A 27,042-nucleotide genomic window follows, 5' to 3' on the forward strand; every position below is an offset into this window, starting at 1 on the left:
TTGATGTTATTTCTTTACCTGATTGTAACGATCCGGGCTGTCACCTAAAAAAGCTAGCCGGAAGGTATTATTTAGGTTCATTGGTCTTGTATAAATATTCAAAATCTACCTAATGCATAGCCGATATGGAACTATATATATGCCCCATGGATCCTTACATGCTCCTTCCATTTAAACACTAATGTCCTTGACAAACTAAGAGTCTAAATCTATACAAAGTTATTCATGAGTACCATAAATCCAATCACAAACATCATGAAAGGCCTATGGTTAACCCTAATGAGCCTGTGTTGCAATGTCTCCAAATCTACATAGACCATGGGCCGGGTCTGCATTGTTATAATTTAGGACCTCGCCCAAAAGGCTAGCCAAAAAGTATTATTTGAATTTATTGGTTTTGTATAAGTACTCAAGATCTATTCGGTATATAGCCGATGCGGGACTAAACACAGGCCTGCATGGGTTTTCATATACTCCTTCCATTTATTCTGGTATTCTCACCAGGCTAAGGGTCTCAATCTATGCAAATCTATTTAGAAGTACCATAAATCCAATCACAAGTACCATGATTGGCTCGTGGTTAGTTATAATGGGCCGTGTTGCAGTGTCTTCTACTCCACATAGGCCATGGGCTAGGTCTGTATTGTAACAATCTACGGTTTTACCCAAAAAGACTAGTCGGATGGTATTATCTAGGTTCGTTGGCCTCCCCTCATTTAAGCCCTAGTATTCTCGCCAGGCTAAAAGTCCAAATCCATTCAAATCTAATTACAAGTGCCATAAATCTAATCTGGACCCATGCTACAGTATTCTTTAGTGTATATAGGCTATGGACTGGGTTCATTCTGATATTATTTATAATAACCTACGACCTCATCTAAAAATGCTAGTCAAAAGTTATTATTTGGGATTATTGGCTTTGTATAAGTATCTAAAATTGATCCAATGTATAACTGATGTGGGACTACATATATGCTTGTATGGTCCTCATAATGATTCTAAGATAAAAAGCCGATCGAAGTTTTGCATGGTCCACCATTGAAGCTGGAGGGTGTTGGTCATAATGGTTAGAAAAGAATAGAAGAATCTTTTCCGAAAAACAGAGTTCCAGTGTTGTTCTTGAATCCATCTGCTTCCTTCTTAGAGATTGGACAAAATTGGTTTCTCTAGCAGCTGCCAATAGACTATGACCTTACTTCGATGTGTTTAGCTGGTTAACAACTTCACCGCAGTGCTGAGACTTGGGGGAGAGGCGCCCTTCTGCTCTTGGTTTTTTGCTCCTTTTGTGTCTCCCACTTGTTCCCACCTTGTTCCCTTTCTTTTTTCACTCTCTTCTTTCTCGTCTTTACCTGCTCTCTTTTTCCTGTATTATCTTAATGAAAGTGATTAGGCTTTTCCCTTATGTTTTCTGAAAACAGAAAAATTATGTTGCAGAGTTCTTAACAGGGGAAGTCTTATGCTTTAAATTGATCAATTGTATCAACTTGATAATACAAGGCTAAATATTTCTTTCCATATTTTTGATCTTTTCATATTTTTTAACTAAAGGTTTTAAAGGCATCCATCATAGGGTTTTTTGGATGGAAATACCATCTTGTATAGCACACGGGAATGAGGATCATGTGTATAAGAATATTTCAAATCACAGAAGCACTCTGTCTAAAGGTGAAGCATTTATCCTGGACATTGTACATAGCTCTTGCAGGTGAAGCTAAACCCATGATAAAGAAGAACATAGTAAGCCAAAAAGAAAAAAAAGAAAAAGTTACATATGTAAGCAAAATATGCTACAGACTTTTACATCATATTTATGATCGTTCTTGAAAGCTCTGATGAGTGTTACAGAAAATTTGGTATTGCCTCAAGAGCTGAACACCTGATGAGCCTATTAAGAGAGAGAGAAATGCAAGGCATTCCCTTGGTCTCACAAGCTATTAATTTTGAACGAATGTAACCTGAATTCCCATAACTGAACAGATGAAGTTTATTTAGCAGGATCCTGATTGGCTTTAAACTTGAATGCATATATTCAGTATTTTATGCACTTGTTATTACCTCATTGAAAAAACAAGAGCTAAGAGAAAAAAAAACTAAGGGCTCATTTGGTTCGCGGGAAAAGAAGGGGGGAAAGTGTGGTCAACAGGAAAGTAATGAGATGCCTCTTGTTTGGTTGAAGTTTTCAAAGGAGAAAGATGGGAAAGTTGTATTCCCATGGGAATATGATTTCCACATTTCATGAGAAAGTTTTTCCCATGAGAAACATAAAAAAGTTACTTTCCCATGAGGCGGGAATCACTTCATTTTTATTTTTTTTTCCAAAAAGACCCTTCAGTATTAAAGAAGCAGTAAAGAGGCATTAAAGACCTAATTTTTATTAAGGGCATAATAGGAATTATACATAGCTTTTCCAGGAAAGTGGATGGCCAACCAAACATAAGCATATTGGAAATTTGTCACTTTTCCATGGTCAACCAAACATGCCAAAAGTACGTTCCTAGGTATTCAGTATTCTCTTCCTAGGAATTTATTTCTTAGGAATCATATTTCTAGGAGAGAAAATGCTTCCCGCAAACCAAACGAGCCCTAAGATATGCATACATCTCACTAAGACATGGGGATTGTGTGGTAGTTTGAGGGGCCTAACACCATGATGGCAGGTGAAGAATATTATAGCTTAAGGCAAAAAATCTGTAGGTTACCATCTAGAGAATATGATATCTGCAAGCTAGCTGCTGAGCCAATGAAGAAATCCAGCTTTATATTGTATTCAATTATTTCTAGTATGATCTTTGAACAACAGCAGATCTACTTAGATATTATAATTATATACAGCCCAATAGAAACGAAATTTACCCTAAACTTGTTTAGTGGATGCCTGTTCTCCGAGGTGTAGCATTTGCTTTTCCAATCATTTAGCATCTGTTAGGGGTCTATTAGAATCATCTAAGGAGTTAGATGATGCCTCTAGTGACATTTTCCTCGTCAGCTGGACAGGTCTTTAAATTTTGTGTCAACAACAATAATTTTGGAGCTTTGAAAGAGAGGAATCAATAGACTTTCATGAGTAGACTGAGGCAGTCTTCCATGAAACAAAATCTAAAAATGATTGAGATACCAATGTGCTTTACTTTGGAGGTGTTATGTTTCACATTACCAGGATTGTTTATGATTTTTTTTTTCCTTTGATCCCTAGAGGTGTCTCTGAAATGACTGCCAAGTATTGATTACTCCAGGTAGAAGGGCATGTAACATTAAGCAGTTCATATTATTTAGATATATCTAACTTGGCCCTTGACTGGTCGCACTTATCAAGAGCATGATTATGTTTTAGAGATGCTTCATGATGCATGGAATTTCATGCATCAAAAATTGCATATTTTATACTTCCAAAAGTAATAAAATGAACAGAGCAGGATAATTATACTAGCGTTAATTGTCACATTTGGCGGACCACCCAAAAGGAGCTTCGCATCCTCCATTAGTATAGATGTTATGAAATATTCGACTAACTGTTGCCATGACCCTCCAAGTCTAGGTTCGACTCTGTGTGCGAAATACAAAGGATTCGAGTTGTATCTATCACACAAAAGAATGATTGACCTTATTTCATGATGATGTTCATTGGATCACATCCTACATAGATCATAAAGCATTCTGAATTCTATCATTTATCTATCTGTATAGATCTCAAAACGACTACTGCATGATCCAATGATGGATACGTGAAGATAAATCCTTTTTTTCTTTGGTAAATCAAATAAGTTAAACGATGAGAGAATAAATACCTTAATGGGAGTTAGCAAAAGAAGTACCGAACAGAAAGATTTGTCGAAGAATTCAATAATATAGTGCCACTGTAATTAGCCATTTAAGAGCCATACAATCAACCATGCTATTAGTTTTTCAGTATGAAACTTCAATAAAAAAATAATGTACTCATCAAACATCATCAATCTTATAGAAGAGGATCGAATTTGATATCAACACATGGGCAGATTTGATAACTATGTAATAATTATCGAGGAATCTCTTTCAAAACAAGTATGGAAAGAAAAAAAAATCTAAAAGAAGAGACTACTGTGGCATGAATCCTCTCTAAATCTATTCGTCTATTCAAAGGCAGATATAACTATAAGGAAAAGTTAAGAGCACATCAATTGATTCGCTTTGTCATAAAATAAGTAAAAGAATCAACAAATAATGGAATCAGAGTTTTCCATAAAATTCTCTCGTGCTCGAATCAGACAAACGAGAGAACGCTGTACGGGAACTGGCGTGCGACTGCTGCCGTTTGATCGTGATCGGGCAGTCAGATTTGATTTTCTATTTCGGGTCTCATGATCTCGCGACCCCTGCCGGATTTGGAGACAGCGAGCGAGTTTATTCCGTTCGTGAGCAACTAGAATATAGTGCGGGCTTTGTTAGAATGTTTTTAGAATACGGTTTTTACTGATTGCATATTTTTATTTTATAAAACGGATTAGACGCATGGCTCATAGTGATACTATGGTTAAGCGCAATATGATGCATGATCATTTTATTTTATGGGCTATGGTGCACTATGAATATATAGATTTGAGTCTTACTTATTATGATAATTTTATTATGATAATTTTGGTACATAGGCCATACCATATGGTTGATAGCTTGTCCCATTGACGACTATCTTTTGTGAGGGGAATGAAAGAAAAGATCCAGCTGCTATTATTTTAGGTGATTGAAGAACATATTCAATATGTCTTCTGCTGGTATATTTCTCAAATTTAAATATACTATTATTGTGATTTTAAATCTTAACATGCTATTATTTATAACTAACATGCTTCACTTGAAATCGGTACGTGCCACTTGCATGTAGAAATTGCTGTTCGCTGAACGGAAGGGAAACGCATGACGGGTCCGAAAAGGTCCGTACGAGACGGTGGTGCTGTGGGAAATGTGACAAAAACACCCGCTCGTACGCTCACGTCAACATGCGGCCCATTGCCCCATATCCTCATATTTTAATTGGGTGCGGTTTGGGTGTCGAACCGAGAGCGTGCGTTGTGTAACGGAAGCTGGAACACGAGAAGATACAGCATTGGGAGCATATACCAACTTGGGTATTTTATATTCATTATATTCATTACTTATTTCATATGCAATAGTCCCATTAATTTGATCAAATAAATTTGTTGTGATGGATGGCTAATGATTCACAGAGAATACCTATAAAAACATAACAGCTGTTCTCTGTGAATCATTAGCCATCCATCATAACAAATGCCAGTGTCACTGGCTTGAGAATGTGGAGAAATTATTGATCAAATAGTTGGAACTATTACATATAAAATAAGCAAGAAATAATGAATATGATCCCATTAGGCACTGCTTTAGATTGAGTCTTTACATTTTGCATAGACTTTACACTTCACATGTTACTAATGTCAGGTAAACATATGATGAGAACACCAACATTTTCTCTTCTAACTAAACATTCCATCCTATCACATAAATTGGTGATGAATCCATTACTTAACTTGAGGACATGATTGTAATAACCTTTTTCATCATAGTGCACCCATCTCAGCATGCAAGATGACGTGACCCTCATTAAAGCAAAAATTCTGATTTAGTATGAATATGAATAAGTGGATTATTTTTTATCATTATTTTGTTTTCTATGATTTTGATGTAAAAAGACAAACCAAGAAGATGGGTTATCCAATGGAACCTAACCATCACATCTCACATTTGATGCATTCATATCGCCCATGACAAATGCAGCCATCTTGATCATAGATGAATGTCCTCATTCTTGTTTAAAATAAATTGTAGATAGCTAGGAATATGACATTTGCTATTGATGTCCTATGGCAATTTACTTTGTCTAAGGATGCCCTCTCTACACATATCTTTGACCAAGGATAAAACTAATAATGATAAAAAGCATGATTCAAGCATAATAGGATGAACAATTCAACACATAATAGGATAAATACATGGAGAAAATGACTCATATATCTCGCAATTAAGAGAATAAATATCCACCACCTATATCACTAAGATAGATCAGAGGAAATTACTCTGTTCTCCTTCGATATGTTCTAATAAAGCTATCTATGCCAGTGCTAGCATGTTTATAATTTTCAATAGGGTGAAAAATTCAACCATAATAAAATGAAAACATGGAGAAAATGAGACATATATCTCGCAATTAAGAGAATAAACATCCACCACCTATATCACTAAGATAGATCAGAGAAAATTACTCTGTTCTCCTTTGATATATTCTAATAAAGCTATCTATGCTAGTGCTAGCATGTTTAGAATTTTCAATAGGATGAAAAATTCAGCCATAATAGGATGAAAACATGGAGAAAATGACTAATATATCTCGCAATTAAGAGAATAAACATCCACCACCTGTACCGCTAAGATAGATCAAAGGAAATTACTCCGTTCTCCTTCGATATGATCTAATAAAGCTATCTATGCCGATGCTAGCATGTTTAGAATTTTCAATAGGGCCAACAATTCATTTACATCCCTAATCACAATCATGTACATCCCTAACCACAATCATGACATGATACACATGGATGTAGGTCAAACAGGGAAAGCTTGGACGAAAGAGGGAGACTCTTTTTAGTTTCACACCTAATGGAAGGAGAGAAACCTTAGGGCCTAAGGTCACCGACCCGTGCATTGAATTGGTTGGCCAGAGACCCTTATATACCTGGTTGTTGTGGACACAAAAACTATAATAATAGCAGTGGGAAGGAATGGAAAGTAGGAATTAAAAGTCCACATTTGCTGTCGTCCTTCCAAGATCCAGCCTCCGGCGTTCCTCATCTTTGAACCGTCTCGAACCCAGGCGATTTCCTTCCCTATAAAAGTCGGCGCCCAGCTGCCCCCCCACCTCTGTCTCTCTCTCTCTCTCACTCTCTTCCCCCAAATCCAGGCGTGCCAGCGTTGAAGAAAAGTATCTGGAATTCTTCGCTTTTGTTGGTGACAGGTAGATCCTCGTGCTAATTCTGGTCTTCAATTTGACCTCGGAATTGGAAAATCTCGAAACCCTCTTGATTTCGCCTCAGAGGTCTTGGATTTTCAGTTTTACCCCCCCCACTGATCTGAATGCTTTTGAGGCGATGCTGTTTTGGGCTGGGAATTCTGACGGTTTTTGTTGCGATTGCGGTTGGGGATCTTTATTTTCTGTTATCCCTGAGAAAAGATCTGTTGTTGTTGCTATTTTTGGGGTTTTTGGTTGAAGGAGGTGCAGCGAGAAAAAGCGAGAATCGGGAATTCTAGGGTTTTGTTTTTGCGTGGGAATTGGGGTTCTTGGGTGGGGAATTCATGGAGAGTTTGGTGCGCAGGTGGGTTCCCATGGCGAACGCGGCGGCTTGCGCTGAGAGGGCAACGAGCGACATGTTGATTGGTCCGGATTGGGCGGTCAACATCGAGTTGTGCGACATTCTCAACATGGACCCTGGGTATGGTTCTTCGCCTCTTCTTGCCCTTTTCTTGTGTTTGTGATTCTGTTCGTTTCTTGCCTCTATGTTTTATGCGATTGATTTGATGAAAGCTTTGATTCGCCTTCGCTGGACTATGTCATAGATAATACTAGTCGGGTGCCTTGTTCTAATGGAGCTGTCTGCTTGTGTAATTGGTTGTGACAGACAGGCATTGCGATCTTAGTGAAACTATAAACACTGATCTCTGAGAAAGGTTGATAGTTGATTTCATGCCAAATTGTTCTGCATTATTCTGATTTTTTGGCCCACAACTGATGTATTACCTATGGATAAGCGAGCAATATGCCGAGAAAGTGAGATGCGTCCCTTTTCTTGGTTATGCTACCTCAATATATCATAGTTTAATCTGCCAATTCTCTTCCCGCATAAATTTATCTATGTTTAGCTTATTATTGAATGATTACGTACTTTTTTGTTGTCTGCTAGGAGTGTTTTTTTCTTTCTTTTTCTGAGGGGTGAACTGGTGAATGTAGAGGCTTGCTTTCTTTGCTAGGTTTGCTTCCTGTTCTTTTGACATGGTGTTGCAAGGCCATCCTAGTATAGAATCTGCTATTTCTTCTATTTGCTGTAATGTGTTATTCTATTACTATGAAATGCCTTTGGCTGCAATAAAGACCATGAGAAGTCTCTCAAGTGGTAGTTTGTTATTCTGTTACTAATTCTAACCTTTCTCCAGTTGGTACAGCCATTTTTGTTGTTTCTGTAGCAATCTTTTTTAAAGTATTTCAACAACTAGATTTTGTCGGCTTATTTCTTTATCACATCAGGGGAAAAGGACAAGTATGTCTTCTGTTCACTTCCTGTACATATGTTGTCAAGAATATCAACTTTCCACTATTTCATGTTGCAAAAACATAATTGGATTTTTTTTCCCCTCCAATGGAGGTTATTTAGATGCTGTAGCAATTATCTTGAATCAGTTCCATGGGGCACCATTGTTGCGTACGGACCTCATTTAGAATATAGTATTATACTAAATGTTATGTCAGTAGGGGAGGTTCATGTGCCTGCAAGCTAGTTATTTAGGTTGGACTATATGCTGACATCAAGTTGATTCTTCAACGAGACAATGCAGAACATGCATTCCTCTATGTGTCTAGCCTGTAAACACCAACATCTGATTTTTTGTATAGTACTCGACAGTTCACCTTTTCACACTAAACCTTGAAGTGAGCCCTGCACGTCAGAAAGGCAGTTTCATTATTGGTAAACCAGCATTCCAGAGAAATTTCGTTTCTATATTTTGAATTTAATTTCAGTTGTGTTTCATGCTGCTTGTTCTTGTATAATGCCATTGGATCATACTATTGTAAGACCACTTTCAATCTATTGTTGGAATTCTCAGCTTTTATCTATTTTTATCTCTTTAATGAAGTGCAGGCAGGCAAAGGATGCCCTTAAGATACTTAAGAAGCGCCTAGGAAGCAAGAACCCCAAAATACAACTTCTGGCACTTTTTGTGAGTACATGAAGCTCTGTTCTCCTGCAACTAAGAAATTTTCATTTTGCAAACTAATACTGTTAGAAATATATAATATTACAATTGCTTGTCATAATTTTTCCTACTACGTTTCTTTGAGTTTTGTTTCTAGCGATACTATTGGCAGGGAACACAATTTTCCAGTAGGATGGTTTTCTTGAATTCAGCTTTTTTTGTTTTTAATTTTTCTTATGCAAAAGGCCCTACATCCATATATCACTTACCCATTGCATCCTGTGCATTTAAAATTGGAAGTTGTTGGGGACAGCAAATAGCATTATGAAAATTCTTTTACAGCAAATAATTTCAATCCATGTTATGCATGTATGTCTTTATGCCGAAATCTCATCAAGCAGCTGAGGGAAAGGTTAAATATTACCTCCACATATGTGCATAATGTAAAACATAAGTATTCAATAGCTTTGCTTTCTTTGGCATCTTTAGAGGATAACAATGTGCTTTCGCTGAGAATTTAGTCCTTGTCCGAACAAATGAGAAAACAGATCCAAAAAACTGATCTCATAGAAACAAGTCTTGCTACTTATGAATTCAAAAGTAAACTTTTCCAAATAGGTTGAATAATGACTTAGGTTCTTTTAGGGTTTTCTTGACAAGTTTACTTCAGTAGGGTTTTCTCATATGGTTTATTCTGTTTCCCTTGTAATAGATATTTGTTCTCTAGTAATAGATAATTTCTCATGTGGTATATTCAGGTGTTAGAGACTGTAAGCAAAAATTGTGGTGACTATATTCACCAACAAATTGCTGAGCGGGATATCTTGCATGAAATGGTGAAGGTAGTGAAGAAAAAGGTAAGTATTGCATCTCACCAAACACCTTTTATGCTTTGTTTACATCATTGCATGCACATTGGAATGTGATTTTGATATAGCGGCTTCTTCAATTTATGTTTGCAGCCAGACTTGAATGTGAGGGAGAAAATATTGATTCTAATAGATACATGGCAAGATGCTTTTGGAGGAGCAGGAGGAAGATATCCCCAATATCATGCTGCATACCAAGAACTCAGGGTATCCTTTTAAACTGTTATCCTTTGACCTCCTTTTTTTTCCTTGTCTTTTCTTTTCTGCCAAGTCTCCTGTTTCATGTTGCATGCCCAGCCCTACCCGCTTTCTGGTTTATTTTATATTTAACCAATGAATGGTAGGAGTTTTAGCTTTGAATTTATCAATAACCACTTCCTTTTTTGACACAAACTCACACCTACAAATTATGATCAACATGTGATATGTGCATATAGTTTTTGCTTTCATCATTTATAGAACATTTAATTTGTAGTTTGCTATATCAGTCTGTGCTTAGATCTTGTCCGTGCAATTAGATATTGGTTTCAGTCTTCACCTGCCTCGTTATGAACTTACTATCTCAGCCATAGTAGTGATGTTGTGCATTAGAAGTTTGTTTCGTTCTAATCAACACATAGGAGAGAAATCATCACATAGGAGAGAAAGATCAACTTGGCATTCCAGATTCACATGGACTTGATAATAGGTTGGATTTGATAGAGAGAAATAAAATTAAAGTCTAGAGACAGGGAATGTTATAAAGGGCGATTTGTGTTTTGGGATCCTAGACGTTAGCCTTCAAGAGAGAGAGAGTGTGGATCTCATTCCAAGTCCACTTCTCTGGTGTTCATCTAAGCAGTCACATTGCTACTTGTATGTTAATACAAGTTAATTTGGTTAAGAAAATAACAGGATGCCTTTCCGAGAATACTTGTATAAATATCTTGCATTTTTTTGCTTTTTGGATAGAGCAAGTGTCACGCCACGAATCCAGCACCGGGGTCCGTCACGCGACACGACCGCATACTCCCTAGGGCAAAGCCCTAGAGAATATGTAAGGCCTAAAAATAACAAGATGCCTTTCCGAGAATACTTGTATAAATATCTTGCATTTTTTTGCTTTTTGGATAGAGAAAGTGTCGCGCCACGAACCCATCACCTGGGTCCGGCACGCAACACGGCCGCATACTCCCTAGGGCAAAGCCCTAGAGAATATGCAAGGACTAAAAATATAATACAACCTTAATATTCATATTCAACAATGATCTCAATTCATACCAAACAACAAAGTTGGTCTAATTACAAAATTTGATAATCCAAGCAGTATCATTGATGCTCAATTTAATAATCCCCTCTACTTGTGATCTCAACCATAGCTATGTACTATGCAACCTACAACTCTGAAAAAGAGAAAAAAGGAGTTGTGATCTCAATTTCTTTTTATTTCTGGCTTTAGACTAACCACAGTCATGTTTTTCGCCCGTGAGGGGGCAATCAATATAACATCGTTAGTTTAGAGAACCACATCCATTAGTCCAATTATGCAAGTGTAAGTTATGCTCATATATGCATCAATCATAGCATCAATCACAAGCTCACATGAAGAAACCATCATAAAACTATTTTTGCTTCTGACTTATCTAGATCATTAGCATATCATACATATATAGGTACAAAAATATTTATATCATGCAGGTCGGTGTACAAGAATTCTTACTTCTTTGCTGACAATCCAGATAGACTAATTATCTGTCTACACTGCGATCTACGAACTGGGGTGTATAGAACCTTGCTTAATGTCCTCTTGTCCAAAAGGTTGTTCTCCTATATAACTAAGTCAAAATCAAAACTTACCTCAGGTATCTGATAACCCAGAACCCTCTATTGATCCACTAAAGGGGTCCAACCTGTGATGGGGTAATCAATAATATCATATTTCAAGCCTGTGATGGGGCAACTAATAATAACGAGATAAGCCCAAAGTTCTTGTTTATTTAATCTAGTTCAAATTCACATATCAATTTCTTTTTATTTCCGGCTTTAGACTAACCACGATCATGTTTTCTTCTCGTGACGGGGTGATCTATATAACATTGGTTATTGTAGAGCACCCCATCTATTATTCCGATTATGCAAGTGTAAGTTATACTCATATAGGCATCCATCATACTATCAATCACAAGCATACATGAAGAAACCATCATAAAACTATTCTTGCTTCTTACTTATCTAGATCATTGGCATATTATATATATATATATATATATATATATATATATATATATATATATATAGGTACAAAAATGTCTATATCATGCAAGTCGGTGTACAAGAATTCTTATCTTTTTGCTGACAACCTAGACAGACTAATCACTTGCCTATACCGCGATATATGAACTGGGGTGCGCAGAACCCTGCTTAACGTCCTCTTGTCCGAAGGATTGTTCTTCTATAGAACCAAATCAACATAAAAAATTATCCGAGGTATCCGATAACCTAGATTCAAGATAGAACGGTGGCCCAAAGACCGGAAAGGAAAAGAGGTAGCTCACCTTGCCTCCAACAAGCTCCTTTGGCCGGATCAGCGACGAACACTCCAATCTCGCCCCATGGAACACCTAGCGATCAAAGCCTCTAATGAAAGAGCTCCCAAGGTTGATGCCAAAGAAGGGGGGAGAGGTTCTTTTATAGACAAGGATCGACTCAAATTAGGTAAGATCCGGTCGCTCTAGGCTCCCCCTTTCGGTGGAATCGGAGGGAGGTAAACAGAACAGGGGAAGAGGAAGACTTCAATCAGGAGTCTCCCTCCTCTGCCACATGTGCCAAGCACGTGATGAGTTCGGCCAGGCCTATTCGGGCTGGCTCACAAGCTCATAGGCTGGGCTAGGCGTGCAGGATCGGGCTGGGCTTGGCCACTCTGGGCCGGCCCACGGGCCCCAAAATTCTGGGTTATTGCAGAAAGGGTATTGGAAAGAAAAGAAGCTTGACTTCCTAAACCAACCATCCTCAAGATGAAAAGACAACATTTAGTAATTGCTTTTCAATAGAGATGTTATTAGAGTGGTGCTATTTGCGTAAAAAACTTGTATGTATGGAAAATTTGCTATCTATTTGTTTCTATCTATTGAAAGTTATGCATCTACATATCATCTCAAACAACCTAAAATATAGCGTAGGTGAGCTTTTATACAACCTCATCTATGAATAGTTTTCAAGAACTTTTCCATCAATGCTATAGTTAGTTCAGTTACTTCAGCATCTTCCTACGATGACATGAGTCATTTTGCAAAGTGGCACTTCAAAGCCTACCGGTGAATATGCAACCTTAACATCCCCAATTGCATTTATTCTATAAACTTTGACAGCTACAAAGGTTTTTGTTGGTTATGATCATACGAGCATGTTACCATAGTATTAATGACTTTTACTCCTGATGACAAGAAACTCTTTTTTTTTTTTTGAAAAAAATATACTACTATTCTCATCTTCATGCTTGAATGTTTTTCCTGATTTTATTAGCTGAATAAAAAAAACTATGCTTATATAAAACTCTATAAAATCCTGCAAATAATACATATTTCACTGGGGACGCCTGAGATGCTCTGATTTTTTTTGAATCCTGACTACCCTTTGAGATGTCTTCAGTGCCTCCAAAATCCAAACTATTTCTCCGATAAATTTTCTAGTAACCAAAAATTTCCTAAATCTTTCTCTCTCTCTCTCTCTCTGTGTATGCATGTGTTAGGAATCTGAATTTCTCTTAAATTGTGCTTAATCATGAATTAATTTTGAGTTCTCTCTTGGCAACTCATTTTGAAGCTGTGATATGAACTAAGATCAAACTGAAGAAAACTGAACTTAAAACTAGGATAGAGGAGCATATTACTTGACTGTTCTGTGATTTTTCTGAGAATTCCATTTTTTTATCTTCCATTCTTGTGTTTTGGTTCATGTCAATAATTTTTTCCCCACTTCATATCTTGGATATGCTGCAGCAGTTTCGTTATTTGATGACTAAAATTGTCTTGTGGTTTGTAATGGGTCATCAACAATGATATTGGAAGATTTTCCCCCCTTATTGTTGTGGCAGGCTTATGGAGTAGAATTTCCACCACGTACAGAAAACAGTGCACCATTGTTTACGCCTCCCCAAACTCGCCCTGTGACGTATCAACCTGCTGCATCAGCATATGAGGATGCAGCTATACAGGCTTCTCTTCAGTCTGACGATGGTCCTGCTTTTAGGTACTTATTCTACTTTAGTATTTTATGCTGTTCTCTTTATATATGAGAAATTGCATACAAATAATTTTGAGGATTGAGTAGCTAGAAAAAAGATGTGGCATGAAATTGTATAATAGGATATGACAGTGGATCGGGTTGTAATTCAATCTGGGGCTTAATTCGAAACAGATGGTGGATCAAACCACAAATCTTAATATTCTTTTCCATTTTTTTTTAAAAAAGTTAAGAATAGAAACAAAACATGAAAATTGAAAAATGAGTCAATGATAAAATAGATGAATGGAGGGTAAAAGACCATACACATAAAAAGTCTATATTCACCATCATGAGCCCATATATGCCATATTTAATGAGATAAATACCATAGCCAAGTATTCAAGATATTTATGTACTATCCATCAACTCAGTTGTCTTTTAGTTTTAAGGGGAAAAAAGAAATCAGGTTTCAGCAAATGGTTGGAAAAGTACAAATGTTTACCTCTTCTTTTAAACTCCATGAACTCCCAAGTTTCTTTTTCCTTCCTTTTAGAAGTTAGAAACACTAGTCATCTTTCTAATTTTATGCGCTTGAAGGGTCTTATGTTAAATATGTAATCCTAAAAGCCTACAGTCAAATTAATTGTTGGAAATGACTTGTTTGGATATGTAAACAACATGGCCAATTTGGATCTTATGATCCAAGAATTGTATGATCCTTGCTATGATCTTTATCTCATGATCCTGATTGGTTCCAACTTAAGGATGAGATCCAAATTCTTTAGGGACATTTTGGTCCAGATTGCAAGATTCAATTTAAAATGATTCATGTTGGACAAGTTCTCCAAAAGGTGTCTAGGTATGGTGTACTTGTTTTTTGGTCATTGTCAATGAGGTGGCAAGCTCTCATATTAAACAATTCCTCCAAGAGGTATTGTTCCTTCTAACTCTAATGTATTTGCTTATATTGTAATGGAAGTCTATTTGTTGAATGCGTGTTATAGTGATTTTATTAGCAGTTACGAGAGGAGGTAATAATAGGGCCTGCATATGTTGAATGTTTGCAATGATTTTGTTCAGCATACAAGTTGAGTTTGTGCATGTGTAGATAGAGTACTTCTGGTCAGCACAAACTAGAGTTGATAAATATGTCTGTTACAAATTAGCAAGCGAATGTACATTTAGGGTGATACTATTATTTTCACTTCTGTGCATGGAACATGATTGCACACATTGTTGAATTGGTTGTTTTGATTGTTAATGCCACTATTTTATGTTACTTCCATTTTTATGCATTTTATTTTTGAAATATTTTGGAAAAAAATGCATTTTAATACTGTTTCATTGTTGTAATGCAGCTTGCATGACATTCAAAATGCTCGAGGAATAGCAGATGTGTTGGCAGAGATGCTGAATGCATTGGATCCTCGTAATTCCGAGGTGGAATTGTCTTCTAGACTTTTTTTTTTTAAAGTCACCACCTGTGGAGTCTTAAGGAAAAAAACAAAATACAGGAAACTTTGCTGTTTTCAATGATTTTTGTACAGTTCTGGATATTTCATCTTTCACTTTTGAAGAACTTCTTGTTATGATGTTACATTTTATTTGGTTTGTCTCTTCACATCCTAAAGCATGGGGTCTTGATAGTCACTAGTAAAACTATAACAACATCTTGTCCTGTAAAAGGTATAATATTTGATTGAGAACAGCAAGAGGCTAAAGCAGTTTAAAGCTAATTCCAGCATAGATTAGATTTAATATCATGCAGAGAATCAATCTGCAGTGCCAACAATCCAGTGAAGAAGAAGAATAGCAGCAGAAATAAGAGAGAATAGTAGAAAGTATTAGAAAGTAGGGAAGAAATAAAGTGAAGTAATAAAAGAAGAAGAAAGAAATAGAGAAGCAAATAGGGATAGAAACAAAGAAAGATAAGAAAGTCCAAATATGGCCTAAAGAAATCATTTCATTCGTTCAAAATAAATCATGTGCAATGCATTTTCATTTAGTCCTAATAGACCCTTTTATAAACTCCACATGACTTGTTTTCCAAGTAAATCAGGACTCTTGATAAGCAAGCAAGTGATTCCCAAATCCTGAAAAAATAAAATACGGAATAGCACATAACCCTGTGTAGAAAGACACCTAAAACAATCAAAAATCAAATCCTGATGATTTTATGACTTGTTCAACCCAACATATACATAATATATGACTCTTTTACACCAATTTCACTTAAAATGGTACTCTAAAACCAATTCTGAAAATTACCTAAACGAAAATCCCAAGAGATACAAAAAATTGAATTGCACTTTTTATTCGCCATCATAATATTCTGAACTCATGTTAAATAAATGAGTCAAGTTCATTCTGAGTGACAATAGTAGCTTTTACTTTTGCTAGCATAATACATTGTGTTTTGATTTCATAGTTGTTTAAGGCACTGAATAAATTCTTTTGACTTCTTTTGATGTACTCTGTGGAGTTTATTGTGTCATATATTATACCTGTATCTGTCAATGTTAAAATGTTAGTAGCACTCGAGTGAAAGATACAGCAACTGAAATCTACTAAAGTTATACTGAATATTCTAATTTACATAATTCAAACATGTTCTTAACACTATAGTCACAGATATAACTTAAAATCCATCATAAGAAAAAGTTGGACTATATATTCTGCTTTAGGATGAATAAGTTAATGATGAAGATGTCGGACATTCAAACATAAAACATGGATGAGATGTTCCAAATATCGTGGTTAAGTTCCTTCAGAAGGAGTGCATGCCCAGAAAACATGCATGACTAAAATGAGATTGCTGGTTGTGTATCTGCCTGTAAAACTAGGATTGACCAGGTCAGAAATAGTTAACTTCTTTTGTCTCATTATGGGTGTTTGGGCGCTAGACATAATTGCGCTTTAAGGATTTTAATTCTGACATGTTAAAAAGAGGCATGATATTCAATTCAAGGCTTTACGGAAATTAATTGTTGAGTTGGTTGACCATTGTTGGCATTGATAAATGATTAGCTCACTACATTGTTCCTGTCTCCATGCATACAAGATAAAATCAGTGTTAAGAATATAAGATGATTTTTTAATTATTTTTCTCTGAACTCATTAGAGGTTCGTTTCCATATTCTTCTGTGCTGATACATGTGTGTATGCATGGTTATTTTATATGCAGAACCATTCTTAATCACTATGCTCTCCTTCCTTTCAAGTGGGTGATTGCATGGATATATAAATAGATGTCTAGATATAATAGGTAGAACATAGATATTTAGAAAAAAATGTGTATAATCTTGGAACATGAAATTCCATGTAAGTTCTTCTGTTATTTTGAAGAAAGCGAACATTATTAATTTTAAAAGATTGTGTGCATGACCCTAATTAGTTTAGTATGAACTTATTCTCCTTGATAATTTATATATTTAAACAACAAAGCATCAGATAATGTTCAAAACTACTAATGTTAGTCAATTAGTCAATGCTCCTGCTCCTGCCATCTGTGTAGTTAATCTGTTAGTGTATTTTAATGGTTGCTCTGGAACATTTGCCTAACACTACTAGTGTGCTATTGGGATGGAGAGATATGATGGTAAGCAAAATGCTTTTGCATGGACTAGTTAAATCCAACAGCAAGAATTGTACCCAACTCTTTTGTTATTAACTGGATAATTCTCCGACTAATTTGTCTCTGACCAATTTTTCATGCCACTGAATTATGCTTCTCATGACAGGATGTAAAGCAAGAAGTTATTGTTGACCTTGTCGAGCAATGCCGTACTAATCATAAGCGTGTCATGCAACTTGTGAATGATACTGGGTATGGTGTTTATCATGTTGCAAAAAATATCATCATTTGGAATCATTTGATACTGACATTGTTGTTGCATAACTTTACAGAGATGAGGAACTTCTATGTCAGGGTCTAGCACTAAATGACGAATTGCAGCGTGTGCTTCAACGGCATGATGACATTCTGAAGGGAACTCCTCCTGTTGGTGGAACAACAGTGGCCTCAACTACACTAACTTCAGCTGCACCTCTTGTCAATGTAAATCACGAGGATGATGAGTTAGAGGATGATTTTTCTCAGCTTTCTCACAGGTAATATGCATGGTTTCTATATTTTTGAATTAAGCCTTGTTTTGTGTTTCGATATCATTTGGTGCTTGAGCTCTGAATATAGAGAATGGCTTGTACAACCACACATAGATAATCTTAAAGGTGATAGGAATGTCATGTTGATATGGGGATAGTATGTGTTTTCGAACTTATTTCTCCTTTGGTCTTTGAAATAGAAGTCTATGCGGCTATGATTTTCATTATATAAAAAATTAATTAGTTTCATTTTTTTAACAAGCATATCATCTTTATTGTACTCTTGATATGCCATGAGCTCCTTTTCTTAAGGATGCAATATTGGAAGCCTGTTGTCTTTCCCTGAAAGGAACAATCCATGGTCTATTGCGCTTCGTCTGATGTAATCTCTGGTCAATTAGAGATTACTTGTGAATAGGTCTCTCCAGTTTAAATTCATATCTGAATTGGATCTGAATAATGAGCATTCTTCAAGCCCTTTCAATTGATAGGATAAAACAATTTCAAAAACTGAGAATCGTATCTGAATAATAGAAATGATTTGACAGCATAATAACTCCAGACCTGATTCTGAACTTGTAATTAGCAGAAAGATGCCATCAAAATCAGAGAATTAACACAACAAAGAAGAAGATGACTAAGATAAAGAGAGATGGGAAGAAGAATCAAGTAGAGAAGAATAGGGAGAAGCAGCAGTAGAGAAAGAAAAAGAGGCCTTCGGTCATTTATTTTGTCAGTCTTTCTCATGTAAATTTCTATCTAATGATCTGCCTGACTGTCGTCCAAAAGAACCCTTTAATAGTCTAACCAGATATTTGCTGGAGCCGTGAATTCCTGTTATTTGGCTTGTAACCCTGACATACAAGATGCTATTGTACCCCCCCTCCTTTGGTTCTGTTATGTAAAGTTACCTTCTTTGGAGTTGAGCCTACTCAGCGAGCAAGAAATATAAATCTTCACCATTAGATCAATGAAGAAATTTTCCTTCTTTTGGATGCTATTCAAATTTTGCATATGCATGAATTGATGTTTAACACCATCACATTTGGTAAGTTAGGAGCGCCTCTCAAGTGGTGCTGAGTTACTCCTGGTAGCATAAATGAAATGTTTGGGAACTATAATACAACTTGTATTCTGGAACCATGCAGCAAGCTCATGGCACTTTAGGGACTGCATGCTATAAAGTAGCTAATTTTAGCCTGACTTTGCTGGTAGAAATTTAAGTTAGTCAAAATTGCTCATGATAATCCATTGTAACCATATTTAACCAGCTCATATCGTCTGCTGGTGGTTCAGGAGCTCAAGGGATGGTGCATCAGGCCGGAGTAGGAAGTCTTCTATTGCCAAGAACCCAAGTCCACTTCTTCCTCCACCACCATCATCAAAGAGGCCAGTCAGCACAGATGCAAGCCCGGTTGACTATCTTAGTGGAGAAACTTACAGATCAGAAACGCCATCAGATGCTCATGTGAATCTGCCTTCACCACCCAACTCATCTGTGTCTTCCCCTCCCACTTCAGGATTGGACTCAACTCCACCATCAGTATTCTCTGGCCTACCCAGATACGATGAGCCTGCTCAAACCACGAAATCCACTACAGAGAATCTTCCAAAGGCTCCTTGGGAAGTCCAACCTGCTGGTTTCTTACCACCACCTCCGTCAAAGTATGGTGAAAGGCAGCAGTTCTTTGAGCAGCACCAGCAAACTTTCACTGGTGGGAATTCAGGAGGAGCACACGACGGATTGGTAGCTCAGACCCAGAACTTATCTCTTAATCAGCGAAATGACGACCTGAGCCAGCAGGAGGTTCCACAAAATTTTGAAGGTCAGGACTCTCTGCTACAGAACAGACAGGCTCAACCTGAGGATTCCCTATTCAAAGAACTGGTTGATTTTGCAAAAGCCAAATCATCTCCTTCCACCAGGCCGCCCAACAGCCGTAGAACGCGTTAAATGATCTTTTCATGCATGTGTGGTGGCTTGTGTAATATTCATAGTGGGTTTATCATGCAGAATGAGAGGACAGGACTAAGTTGCTAGTGAAATAAAGACAGGACTTTGTCTATGGTTTAAATATTGTTCTAGTTGGTTATTCTGTGAGTTGTGTATAGCATGATCAGAATAGCGTTGGTGTCATGCATTTTGGTTACAATGTGTGATGACTGATGAGTCATGGTTTCTTAAATCCTTGTCTGAGTTAATAGGGGCTTCATGCCTCCATGTTCTTTCTTGATCAGTAGCTGTACAAAAAATTTATATCATACTATTTGGCATCTTGTTGATTACATCTCGTGTCAAGCTTTTAAGTTTAGCTGCACATATTGGAGCTGTGTAAGCACTGTTATTTGGATGGAGGATCTGAACTGAATTTTGACATGCTTAAGCATTCTTTCCAGCCCAGCTGTCATGTGATTTGGACGTATGATAAGTTGAAAAATTCTGGGAAGTTTATAGATTATGCAAGGGATCCATGCCTCAATAAATTGTTGGATTCAATTTTTGAAAGTATAAAATCCCACGTAGTATAATGGTTTGGTATAGTTCAGCAAGTTACTTTCTTTGTGATTTCTCTCTGAAAAGAGAATGCAGTTGATTATGCTTTTGGATTGGTGATTCTGGTAACCATCCTTTACCCATCCGTCACTTTGAAGATTGTGTTTCGAGTGTCGCTGCCCTTCTTGTTGCCTGGTCTCATCTGAAGTCTTTTTAATGAGCCAGTTGCTCTTTATGGTATTTTAGGGATCATTACTGAAAAAAAATGCCACTATGCCAAATGGCACCGTTATATTGTGACAACTTACAAGAGTAGTACCCAATCAATGAAGCTCTTTTGGGTATCATGGTTGAAGCCAAATGTAATATGCAGAGTTTAATATTGATGTCAAGCTTTATGGCGGTATTATAAGCAATATGTTTCTGATGGACAACGGCTGCAGGGTTGGCAGGGTTTATTATCACCTGGCATCAGTTGTTCGATATCGATCCCTGCATGAAATGATATATCTGCCTCATTTGTCGCCAGGGTCAGCAGGATCATTACCGGCGCACTCCTGAATCATGTTGCTACTTCGATTGCAGTTGCAGGGAACCCGTGACCTTAAATCTCTAAGCAAGGCTTAATTGAGTGTGCCTTTCCGAAGGAAAACAGGTCAGCTATTTGAAATAGGAAACAGGTTGGATGTTGGAGTGTTCCCACCATATTAGCCGGTCGTCACATCCATCGCGTTCCAAGATGGAAATAATTCTCACACAACCAGCCTCAAACTGTGTTGAAACTTGAAAGTGATCAGAGACAACTAGTCTGCAAAAGCGAAAGAAAGCCAGAAAATTCCATCCGAATCTTAAATGGCAGTACTATTTCTTAGGAGCCGATCACTTCATATATTAGATCCATTCCTTGCTCCCTACCAAACGTGACCTACAGCTCATACAAGCAGCATTGGACCAGTCGTTTAGTCCCCTTATTGTCAAAGAAGTCCTTTTCATTGGCTGTCCGATTCGTCCCAACCTCCGTCTAAAGTGCGTTGGCAAGGAAGGAGGCATTGGAAAGGCCACACCATGCACAAAAGTACAAGAGACATTCGAAAAACGACGCCACACCATGCACAAAAGTACAAGAGACATTCGAAAAACGACTAGTCGGTAGGCCGACCATTACATAGAGGCAACTACCAGTCATGAGCGATAGTGAAGCCTAGAAAACTACCAGTCATGAGCGATAGGGAAGCCTAGAAAGGCGGAAGCAGTTGCTTGACGGACGAAGCCAAGCCAATGGTGGAAACAATCGAATTTTGGTAGGTGGGAGCTGTTGGAGAAGCAAAGTCAGCGATGTCTTAGAAATTTGGATGAGGCCATCCATGCTATGATGAAACTAGCTCCTTCAGTTATATCTCATCATGATATGCTCGTAATACAATCATGTTTTCTATGGCATGTGTGCAACAGCCTTGATAATCTTTTCTTGTTTTTCCATGTGTTCTTGTATTATTATATAATCAAATTAAAAAGTCGATAAATTTGAATTTCTGTTACTTTAGCTTTATTGAACAACAATAGATTTTATTATGTTCTCTCGTTTGGAGACGCTGACAAATTTACCACACTACTATAGGATTAGTGAATCTATGTACTTATCTTGCATTAAAGATATTCAATCAATAAGGATATTTAACTTTTGCGGTCATGAAGGTTTAATTGTGATTTCTGGGCAGAAAATAGGAATTTTGGTTAGCATGTGGAATACATGTGAGAGGAAGTGTGGATGGCTGTGAATCCTGATCTGATTAAATAATTAATGTAATTTTAAAAATATGCTGAACTTCTGGGAGGTGCATTTCCCTTTTTTCTCTACCTCAGGACAGCTGCTGAACTAAGTTACCGATCTTTTTTAAATTTAGAATAGCTGTGGTAGTGGGAATGTGCAGACATTTTGTCTCCCTTAAAGATCAGATTACATTTAAAAAAATAAGACAGTGTTGGACACCACACAAGGCCAGACTCAAATGCTTTCTATCATATAAGAGAACAAAATATATACGATGTCATCGTCATTCATGTGACTTATCAAAGTAAGACCTAATATTTGCAGACTTGTCAGCCGATACATTACGAGGGGAAATTTAAAGGAGTACATTTTTAGTATTTTCCATTAAGCTTATCAATGTAAAACATAAAGTTTGCCAGCTTTTGCTTGATTAACATGTTATATTACATAGTGAGGATCGACGGCTACAAAATATTATAATTTATAGCCATACCAAAGCTCAATTGCTTGAATATGTTGTCAAGGCAATCTCAGCAACAAAGTATGAGCATCATCAAGTTATCTTTCAATTACAAGACCATTTAAAAGATCAATGACCTGAACATGACCAACAGCATGTAGATAGACATATAATATTTCATTTATGAATAGTCCCATGATATAATTAATACAGTGTAATGACCTACGAAGCATTTGTTTGACTGAATTTTGATGCTCAAATATATTGTTGTCATTGAAGGATGACACCTTAGAGAAATTGAAGTTTTCTTGACCTTTATATATGATATTAATGTAATATTAATTGTTTTAAGATTACAAGCATGAAGCTTCAAATAGTTAAAAACATCCCATTGGTAACTGTTGCTGGAAATTGGACCCGGGGGCGATCTTCGGTCGGAGAGAGGGAGCAGCAGGTCCTCCCGGCAGGCCGGTGATCCGTTGGCGGGTGGCGTCCTTCGTCTGGGTGCCTGCAGACAAACCGGTGGCCGGGTTTTCCGGCGCCGGCCCTCCGACGCTCAAGTCAGAAAGGGGGGCAAACAGTGTGGACAGAAGAAGAGAAACAGTATTTTGTGGAGTGCGTGATTTTTTCCTCCAACCCCCCACCTGAGAAGCCAAGGCTCCCTTTTATAAGCGGGGGTCGGTTTACCTGTGATGTAACGGGGCGAGGCCATAGTACGGCTCGGCATGTGGTTCAGGTCGGCGCACGAGCAGGCGAATCATTGCGCTGATGCGGCGATAAGGGCGTCGTACGACCCGAACTAGCACGCTACCAGGCGAATTATTGCATTGGTGTCGGAGGTAAGGCCGAGATCAGAGACTTATCATAGTCGATTATCATAGTCGATTGGACTTTACTGGGCTAGCTTGCCGTGGAGAGCTGAGAGTCCGTAGATGACAGGAGCCATGCGCATTAATTGTGGAGTAAGCCGGAGATCCCCATTAATTGTGGAGTAAGCCGGAGATCCGCATTAATTGTGGAGTAAGCCGGAGATCCGCATTAATTGTGGAGTAAGCCGGAGATCCGCATTAATTGTTGAGTGAACTGGAGGTTTACAGTGGCCATGCGCAATAAATGCCGGGGGAGCGGCAGAGTATGGTCCTCGGCCGGACCTCAGAGGGGTATGGCCGTAGTAGGTGGCTGACAAGGGTAGACCTTGAGCATCAGGGTTTTCCTAGGTCGGAGGTTCCGAGGTTGGATGTCTTGAGGTCGGGCGCTCCGAGGTCGGACGCCGACTTCGGCCGTCCAGGGTCGGCGATTGTACGACTTCTTAGGGGCATTTGTGTCACTGGGGGGGAAAAATCTTATTCCCCCAACACTACCCCCCGACTTCCGAGTTCGAGCGGCTTGTAGGCTCGGACGTGGGAAGTAAAGACTATCATTAAAGTTGGGGGGAATCTCATCCGCACCCTTGCACTTCTCGGCGCCTTTATGACGGGACCCGCGCCCTTGGGCGCTTCGAGGTTGCTTTGTTCAGCGAACTAATGATGGGGCTTGTATCCTTACGTTTTTCGAAGCAGCTGTAATGGGGGTGGCGCCTCTCGGATCTCCGAGATCACTTCGTGCGGCGGACCCATGATGAGGGTCCTCGAGCTCGACGAGGCGGCGCCTCGATCTTGTGGTCGGGGTTCCCCGCTCATCAATGAGCATGCCGTTTCGTGCTTCAAAACAGACACGCGGCATGACCTAAGGTCGGACGCTTCCGATCTCGTGTTAGTGGATCATAGATCTAGTGAGGTGGAGGCTATATCGGGGCTCCACGTGTCCCAGAGCCTTATTAAATGAGGGGAGCGAGGGTGATGTCCGCTCGTTCTCCAAGGCGATTTGATCCTGCGGACCCATGATGAGGCCCCGAGATCCGATGGGACAGCGTTTGGATTTCGTACCCGATTTATTGATCCGGAGTGAATGCGGTGCCTCGGCCTCCGAGGTCGACACGTGGCGCAATCTAGTCGGGGATGGGAACCGACCCTGTCGATCTGGGCCGTCAGGGGGGTCTATATAAACCCCACGAGTCTGCACTAAAAGTTCCATTTGGTTGCTTTGCATTTTCCATTTTCGCCGTCTCCCTCCTTGCTCTACCCCCTGACCAAATCTTGCCGTCGGTGCCCGGAGCGATTTCCGGCGATGTCCCGTAGGTTCCTACCCTGTAATTGCTAGGGTTCCTCTTCTTCTTCCCTCCTCTGCTTTCAATCTTGTTTCATTTCTCTGTAAAAATGGGTCTCGGTCCTGAGGAAGTAGGGTCGAGCCTGTCGGGGGAGGAGTTGGAGTTAATCCGCTCCCGGTTCTTCTTCCAGCCCGGGTTTCGCCTGGAAACCGCGGGGCCGGAAGACAGGGTGACACGGCCGCCCCCAGGTCGGATCGCGGTTTACCGCGAGACGCTCTGGGCCGGCCTACGGTTCCCTGTTCACGAGTTTGTGAACAATCTGCTAGTCGAGTACCAGCTCGTCCCGGCACAGTTGGCTCCGAACTCGTGGAGGACCATAATCGGGTTCCTATCCCTATGCCTCGGGCATGGGATCCCGATCTCGGTAAGCATCTTCCGCCGGTGCTTTCTGTTAAAAAAGAACCCGGCGACGCAGGGTGGCTATACTTTACCTTTCGGGGCGGTATGTCACTCTTCCAGGGCGCCCCTTCCTCTATTCATGAGTGGAAGGGGAAGTTTTTCTTCCTTGCGTCCGAGGCGCCGTGGGGGTTCAACCCGAGGTGGGGGCACCCTCGGCTGAAGGCCCTCAACAGGCTCTCCGAGCCCTCGAGGAGGGAGCTGAGGGTCCTGGACTCTCTACGGGCCCTCGGAAAGGGGTACGACCTGACCGAGCTCCTACGGGAGGACGCCTTGGCGAGCGTGGGTCTGAGCTCGGCGCGCCCCGAGGGTAAGAGTAGTTACATTACTTTCTTTCCCTATCTTTTGTTTTCACTATCATTGGTCTGACACTTAGTGAAATTTTTTGATTTCAGATATTCCCCACATGTCGACTAGCAACACGTCCCTCTTCTCCCGCCTGAAGAGACGAGAGGCCGAGGCCGGGGGAGCTATGCCCCAGCCTCGGAAGAAGCCAAGATTGGCCGGCGCTTCTTCATCGGCCGAGGTGAGAGGCCCGGAGGCGGGGGCCTCCGTAGCCGGCCAAGGGCGGACGTCGGCCATCGGCGACGCGGGCTCGGCGGCCCCGCCTTGTCCTGCCCCCCTTTCCCAGCGGGAGGGCCCCGCCACAATCCATGTCCAGCACTCGGGGTCTGAGCCGACCAGAGGCCCCGAGGTAAGAGGTCCCGGAATCCCGAGCTCGAGTGAGCCGAGCTCTTCGAGGGTTTTCCGGGAAGAGTCGGTCGAGCCGGACTCCCCTATTCTCGAGGGGAGCTCGGCTATCCATGATGCCGAGGTCGCACGCGCCGTATTTCGGCGTGCGATGCTTCCAGCGGACCGGGCCGAATTCCGGAACGTGCCGCTGGAAGAGGTCGTTGACGGTACTTACCGCAACACTGCCCGGGTAAGTTCTTTTCTTGGTTTCCTTCAAATCATTAACGAACTTGTGTTTTTCAACTTACGGTCATTTTGTTTCTTCCTTTGCAGCATATTCACGAGCTTGACACCCTGGTATTCATCGCCCAAGGGTGCCAGGAGGAGGCTCGGCAGCTCGGCCGGCAACTGGAGCCGGCTAAGAAAAGGATTGCCGAGCTAGAGGCGGCGTTGGCCGAGGCCGAGGCTCGAAGAGAGGCTACCGAGGCCGGGCGCCTCGCTATGGCGGAGGTGCTCGAGGAGGAAAAGGCCGCCCACGCCTTGACCAAGTCGGCCTTGCGCGCTTCGGAGGCGCGCCTGGGGGAGGCCCAATCCGAGGTCGCGGGCCTCAAATATGAGGGCGGGGTCTTCCGCCTCAAAGTCGAGCAGCTTGAGGCCCGGGAGAAGAGGGCGCTCGAGCGAGCCGGGCATGCCGTGGAGCTCTTCAAGGAGTCGGAAGAGTTCCGCGACTTGTTGGAGGAGGAGACCGTGGACGGGTTTCTCCGGGGTTTCGACAACTTCCGGAAGCAGATGGCTCGGATCTGCCCCCAGTTCGATCTCTCCACAATTCGCCCGAGGATGAACCTGGGCTACGGGTCCGACACAGACGACATTCCCGCCATTTTGACATCCGAGGCGGGATTGTACGAAGGTGACGCC

At 39.9% G+C, this 27,042-nt stretch overlaps 1 protein-coding gene across 1 annotated transcript; it reads left to right on the forward strand.

Annotated features, from left to right (window-relative positions):
* The first annotated feature begins 6,725 nt into the window (after nucleotides 1-6,725).
* LOC120107835 (TOM1-like protein 3) lies at nucleotides 6,726-20,411 on the forward strand. Its single transcript, XM_039121316.1, has 10 exons — nucleotides 6,726-6,997; nucleotides 7,356-7,472; nucleotides 8,895-8,973; nucleotides 9,708-9,806; nucleotides 9,912-10,025; nucleotides 13,891-14,045; nucleotides 15,380-15,461; nucleotides 17,762-17,847; nucleotides 17,928-18,131; nucleotides 19,422-20,411. The coding sequence occupies exons 2-10, from the start codon at nucleotides 7,366-7,368 to the stop codon at nucleotides 20,077-20,079; spliced, it is 1,584 nt and encodes a 527-aa protein (XP_038977244.1). The 5' UTR covers nucleotides 6,726-6,997; nucleotides 7,356-7,365; the 3' UTR covers nucleotides 20,080-20,411.
* The last annotated feature ends 6,631 nt before the right edge of the window (nucleotides 20,412-27,042 follow it).

Source organism: Phoenix dactylifera, unplaced genomic scaffold (assembly GCF_009389715.1).
Source record: "Phoenix dactylifera cultivar Barhee BC4 unplaced genomic scaffold, palm_55x_up_171113_PBpolish2nd_filt_p 001035F, whole genome shotgun sequence".
NCBI classification, from domain to species: domain Eukaryota; kingdom Viridiplantae; phylum Streptophyta; class Magnoliopsida; order Arecales; family Arecaceae; genus Phoenix; species Phoenix dactylifera.